Source organism: Priapulus caudatus, unplaced genomic scaffold (genome assembly GCF_000485595.1).
Source record: "Priapulus caudatus unplaced genomic scaffold, Priapulus_caudatus-5.0.1 Scaffold429, whole genome shotgun sequence".
Taxonomy (NCBI): Eukaryota; Metazoa; Priapulida; class Priapulimorpha; order Priapulimorphida; family Priapulidae; genus Priapulus; species Priapulus caudatus.
The window spans coordinates 161,090-167,831 of record NW_014577490.1 but is presented as its reverse complement, the minus strand read 5'-3'; the positions used below and the strand labels follow the sequence as shown (position 1 = coordinate 167,831).

The 6,742-nt window shown below is 47.2% G+C and overlaps 1 protein-coding gene across 1 annotated transcript in view; it reads left to right on the top strand.

Moving 5' to 3' along the window:
* Nucleotides 1-6,742, top strand: part of LOC106810298 (amyloid beta A4 protein-like) — a 111,762-nt gene that overhangs the window by 16,169 nt on the left and 88,851 nt on the right. The window contains exon 2 of the mRNA XM_014813606.1: nt 3,863-3,913. Within this exon, the coding sequence (XP_014669092.1) occupies nt 3,863-3,913 (51 nt within the window). The remainder of the gene's footprint in view (nt 1-3,862; nt 3,914-6,742) is intronic.

Here is a 6,742-nt window from a genome sequence, read left to right as displayed (position 1 = left end):
ATATATATATATATATATATATATATATGCGCAATTGCGATTGGATTTTGCGGAACAATGCATGCTCTGTTCTGTCCTCCCCCCCCGTGGCTGCACACAGTTGCGACGCTAATAATATCTTATGACGTCGCCAGCAGCAGCAGCAGCAGCAGCAGCAGCAGCAGACCATGCGCGCCTAATTGCAGGCCTCTCGTGCCACCGGAGGCAGTATCGGATGCTGGACGGATGTGCGGAGGTTTCCACTCCGCATGCAGCTAGCATTAATCCTCGCGATGGCCTTTTTCGCGGCGTGTATGCATCCGTCGGCGGAAGAGAGGGTATGCCGGGGGTTCCGAGCACGTACGCACGGCTAGTAGAGCAGCAGCCTGTCAAGTGTTGCATGCGCCGTACGTCTGACGTTTGGATCGCGGGACTGATGATTATGTAATTATTGCAGAAACCTTGAGTGAGCGGCGGCTGTTGCTGCTGCTGCTTCTGCTGCTGCTGCTGCTGCTGCTTGCTGCCCTGGGCGACCTAGGGCTCGCCGACAATTCCATACGTCTGCGTGCGCGCGCGTGTGTCCGCAAAGGCCGCGTCGATGATTGCTATTCGGCATGGCATTACCGTTGAGGGTTTTCTTGCCATTACGAGTAAATGTCATCTCGTCAACACGTCGATGTGTCAACGGACGCATGTTGCAACGTGACAACATCGATGACAACATGGCGTCGCCAGGAGTGACTCCGGTGTTCCATGAATTTGCGAGTAGTATAACGGTGGGGTTGTTATGACTCGTATATGGGGTTAGAACACTGTTGCATACAGAAGACGGGGGATCCTTCATGTTGAGGTAGGGGGAGGGCTGTAGAATACGTCATCCTTCGGCGTGTGTTAGTGCTGTAAACCTCGGCAATTTTAGACTTAAGAGAATTAAGACGTCGTTGTAAACTGTAGATACTTCAGCTTTCAGGTCAGGGTGGGGGGTAGCTCTAGAATTATAGCTCTTCGCTCTGCCACAGGCCTGTCGCGGAGCGAAGGGCTATAGTTCTAGAATCTAGAGCTAGGTGGGAGGGGGGACACAGAATCTAGGAAAGTCACAGTCATGAGTAACAGTTAAGACATTGTTGTATGCTTGAAACACTGCAGCTTTCACGGTAGAGTTGATGGAAGAGAACTGTTAAACACAGAAATCAGGGACCTACACAGTATATTATATTCCTCATTATATCCCTTATCATATGTGGCGGATGTGTCTTATTTATTTATAGATGAGTTGAGTCGTTGCTGCATACTGTAGACGCAGCGAACTTCACGTTAGGGTGGAGGAGCTACAGAACACAGAAATCAGGGAAATATTCGGCACGTGCGTGAGCTAAGACATTGTTTCATACTGAAGACACGGCAACCTTCAGGTCATAGGTCTGTTAAGGGGGGACACCATAACACGGCAGTACATACACAGCAGCCATATATATATATATATGTGCCTACAGCATCGACCATGCTTCGCAGCTCGTCGTCTGGTGTGCGCAGCAGCAGCATCCTGGCGGATAAGCGGTGTCCCACATCTGCGCGGCGGCGGTATGAGTCACTGCACCGAGAGTGTGTCTGAGTGCGTCTAATAGCGGTGGTGAGACTCGGGGGCATGCGCATGCACCAGGAATATACAGCTGCTCTCCGATGCACTGTGGCGAGTTTATCTGGAGGTCGTAGAGGCAGGCGACCACAGCGGTGCCGCTGTGGACCGCTGCGGACAGCGGAGCAGCTGATGGCATCGGCTCGAGCTTACTAGTTCATGTGGACTTGTTCTCGTACGGCGCGCGCGTGGGTGTGCGTGCGTGTGTGCGTGCGTGCATGTGTCCTTGTATAAATAGTAAGTACAATTAACGTAACAGATATTGCAATACTCTATATGAAGTACTTCTAAGATTCTTTAAAAATTAAATTGGATAACCTTTTTTTACGTAACGGCAATTGCAGTGGGCAATTAGCAATTAGCAATGACCCACGCACTGTAAATGCATTTGCTATTAGCAACTGATTATAATGTAACGATATTAACTCGTTATTGTAATAATGTTATATATATATTATGATCATTAACGTGCAGCCTATGGGACAATAGCCGCGTATGCGAGTATATGCATCTAGGGGCTGACGTTTACGTGCTAGTCCTGAAACCTGCTTACTTGTGCACAAAGATGTTGTACGGTCTGAGCAAACGACGTTACGAGAATATTCAATTAGCACGTTGATGACGGGGTGCGATTAAACAGTGGGTACGGCTCAGGAACGCCTTAAGCAGCTAGGAAGTTAGCTCGGTGCTAATTCCTACCTACGTGTTTCTAATCACTGGTGCGTGCCTAATGAATAATTAGGTGCCTGGTCCATTCATGTGACGGCTTCGGGATTTGATCACTGGAAAATTGGTCGCAGAGAGGGAGAAAGAGAGAGAGAGAGAGAGAGAGAGAGAGAGAGAGAGAGAGAGAGAGATAGAGAAAGAGAGAGAGAGACAGCGATAGATATAGAGGGAGAGATATAGAGATAGAGATAGAGATAGAGATAGAGAGGGAGAGAGGGAAGAGCGAAAAGCGAGAGCGAGATAGTTGGTCGCAATTAGGAAGCTGGCATATATAACTAGAAATAGCAACGTTATAACTATATTTTAATTTATACGGCAAATAATAAAATACACGACAGTATCTAAGAAATATAATTACATGTCATTGCTATGGTTCAGGTCGTCCAATTTCTAAACGAAACCTTTTCTAAAAAGGAAAACATATAGTAAATCCACACCAATGGGCTTTTCTTGTAGTGATTGTATTTGCATATAATTGGTGCGCATGCTGTGTATGAGTCATTGTGCACCCAGATGTAGAAGACGGAATGAGATTTTCCCTGTGCCACAGTAACTCCCCCCCCCCAACAATAATCTACCGCACTAGTATGTAACCAACTTTTCACGTGATCAAATTATTATATGAGCTTTCGAATTTCGTACACCGCACATAATCTCGGGAGGAAATAATGAAAAATTCCTGATAACGGGTTCGCGTCCCCGACAATAAATGTAGATTCCTCACCGTAAGTGTGCGCTAGTCTGCCTCACGTCAGCTCAACGCAATAAGGAAGAAATCTGACGGATTATCCAGCTCCACCGCTATTGTTACGAGCGTAATAATTTTGCAGCTGCGGCTGGTGAGTAATGAATGATTCGAGCAAAGGCCGCTCCGTAACACACTCCCTCCTCCCCTCCCGCACCCCACCCCCTCCTCCTCCCGCACCCCACCCCCTGCTGTCGTGCTGTCGCGCAGCATGTCATCCACGTGAACGCACGGACAGTAGCGTACGTGCCCGTCCTTTATGTACTCGCGCTTACGCCACAATGTCCAATGTTTATCGGCTGCGGCAGCAGCAGCAGCAGCAGCGCATCCGATAACAATGATACTTTGCTAACAGAGGGCTCCGCTATTGTAGTTTCGGACCCTTGTTCGCGTGCGCACCGCTACGTGGCGGCCTGGCGCATGAGACAAACACTGAATGACAGGTGCCACAAGCCGCCCGCCTATTGTCCGACGGTGGCCTTGGTCCAGGTTGACCAGTGGGCTGTATTTGCTTTGCGACCATTAACTCTAAGCAGTTTAAAGAGGGATAATTTGTAATGGTGCTTTCCTTTGAGCGCCGAGGCAACACTGAGCACTCCCGAAACTTGAATATCTATGCTAATTCCATTGTCGCCGCACATCACAGGCGCCTCTTCTTCGGGCCATGCTTTTGAATTAATCGCCGTATTTGCCTTTCGCTGCCGTACGGTTATGGGTTTCAATGTATGCGACGCGAGTCTTGCTTGTTTTCGTAACCGTTTGAATCTCTTCCGTAGGACGAGAGCGCCACCGATCCTCATTGTATAACCGAAGCGTGCAAAAACAAGGTGAGTGAATGGGACAGGTGGCCATCCGCGCGTACACATCGTACCCCCGTGTCTGCGCGCTGCGTCACCATGGTTACACACGGGCCATCTCACTAGCATCCCTCCCATTTCCGGTGGCGGTTCTTTTTTTCCGCGGGGAAAAGCCTTCCGCCACCTGGCTATGTCCGTCTCTCTTCGATGTACTTTCAGGCTGTGTATTCCTCGCTAAATTTCCCTCGGGTTTGAAACGTAAGATCTTTCACTGGGGTTCTCTGATGTTCTTTCAGTCGGTACATTGCTATTTGCTAAACGTTCTTCGGTTTTGTAACTTCAGATGTTCTCCCGTGGTTCTCCAATGTTCTTTCCGTACGATGTTCTTTCAGTATCACTAGAACTCATTGTTTTCCAATGGTTGTACTCTAACTGGGTAAAGTAGATGCTCTTCGCATTGAACCTTATATCATCGTGGACCGATCTCTAGTAAAATGTGGTTGCAAACGAAACCCCAACATTGTTCCGTAGCGATACTCTCGAAGCGTTCTTCTGTCAGTAATTGGTCAACATTCTCCTCTTTTGTCTAGTTATTCACCGTTATTATATATTACAAATGTTGCGGAAGCGTACGGGGTTGAGGAGGGGGTGTCGTATCTCGTTTACCTTAGCGTGCAGTTGTTTAAATATGTTATGTTATGTTCTCGTACTTGTCGGTGTCCACTGCACTGGATATAGTGGCAAAGTAGTGAGTGCCTTCAGGGATGAACCCAAAAAAAGAAACAGTAGGTGCAAATATTCCACGATATGCTCCGTTATATCAATAGCTACCCACTAAAAATGTGTGAGCTGTAAAAAGAATGTTACATTGTAATTTATCATTATAAATGGCGGCTATATTCACAGTGGATATTATCACTTACCTTCTTACCACTTAGCATAAGGATGAGGAGGAAGAGGAGGAGGAGGAGGAGGAGGAGGAGGAGCGCTGTATCGCAACATAGGCGTATTTATTCTGTCTGTCATTGTTGCATTGTAATAATAACTCATGTAGCGATGTCATGCCGTGAGAATGGCGAAATAACATAACATTAGGAGTGAATGAAAACACAAGTTGTTTTTATTCACTCCTGGTAACACTGATGACATTATATGCCATTGACACTGTCAAGTATGTAGAACTTCACTCGTGCGAAATAGTCCAGCTGGTGCAGCCTTACGGAAAAACGTTGTCGGCTCAGTTTCTTTATCTGTTCAAGAAATACATGCGCGTATATATATATATATATATATGTATATATATATATATATATATATATATAGTGTGTGTGTGCGTGTGTATAGTTCTCGCTGTCTGCCTTTGTATGCTTGCTTCAATCGGATTTAATTATAGGCAGCTTAATAAGCCAATAATTTTCTCGAGGAGACGTAATAGCCTAAATTATTACAGAAATAACTCAGCGACTAGGATTTAACAATAAAACGTAGTGGCTGTATATATAGGGGGTGGTAACTAGTAAGTGGTCGAGAGGGGGCAGGTAAGCAATGTGAAAGATTTGATCAGCCACGTCGCTCTGCGAGTAGGGTGTGGCGTCTTTTATCCTCGCCTGTATGTATATATATATATGTGTGTGCATGTGTGCGTGTGTATTTGTGTGTGCGTGCGTGCGTGCGTGCGTGCGTGCGCTGCGTGCATGCGTGCGTGCGTGTGTGCGTGTGTCTATATCAGATCTAGTGCCTGGGTGGTTATAATTGGCATATTTTGGGCGTGAATATTGCAGGTTTACGCTGGCTGCAGTCTTTTCTTAGCAAGCTTGTGGTTGAACATGGAAATTGCTTCGCGCGCAACAAACGCCCCGCACCGCGCGCGATATAATGTCCGCCAGGGGGAGCAATATAACACAGATGTGCGAGGTAAATGCGGCGGCTTGACGTCCCGGCGTCTGTCGTCGATTCGTTCTGCCTCCCGTCTGCTGTCGACCTACTGTCGGCGCAGTGCGACAGTTAAAACTCTCGGCAAATTAATTGCTCATCCAATTAGCAAGAACGCTCTCGCGCATGTGACGGGTTGTCAGACCGTGTGCACGGGATTCTAGGTGTAATAGTAGCGCGCTACTACTAGCTATGTTACCTATATTACCTACATGCCTATATATGTTACCTATATGTTACCTATATGTTACCTATATATTACCAGGGGTTAATAATGACAAATTACAATCGTAAATGACAAATTTGTCATTATTAACCCCTGATATTACCTATATGTTACATATATATACCTATATGTTACCTATATACCTATATGTTACCTATATATTGCCTATGTATTACCTATATATACCTATATGTTACTGTTAGCGATGTACCGCTAGCGGCGGTGGGGAGGGGGAGGAGGGTGGCGCGGGCGGGAGGGAGGGACTGCGGGCGGGCGTTAACCCTTTTCCGCTCATGCGAGGCGACGATGGCGTCAGACGACCAACAGCACCTGCCGCCATGAGCTGTGCGTCTTTATGCCGGCCGTCGTGTGTGTGTGTGTGTTTGTGTGTCTGTGTGCGTCTGTGTGTACTCTCGTATACTTGATGTTTGCTGCGGAGTTTGCTTACAAGAAACGGGCGGCGACCGGAGCAATCCGAACACTTGCTTGATAAAAGCAAACAGTTGTTCTGCCCCGCAGGTTTTTGTGCCCGTGCATGTTTGATCGGCGCAGTGTGTGTGTGTGTGTGTGTGTGTGTGTGTGTGTGTGTGTGTGTGTGTGTGTGTGTGTGTGTGTGTGTGTGTGTGTGTGTGTGTGTGTGTGTGTGTGTGTGTGTGTGTGTGTGTGTGTGTGTGTGTGTGTGTGTGTGTGTGTGTGTGTGT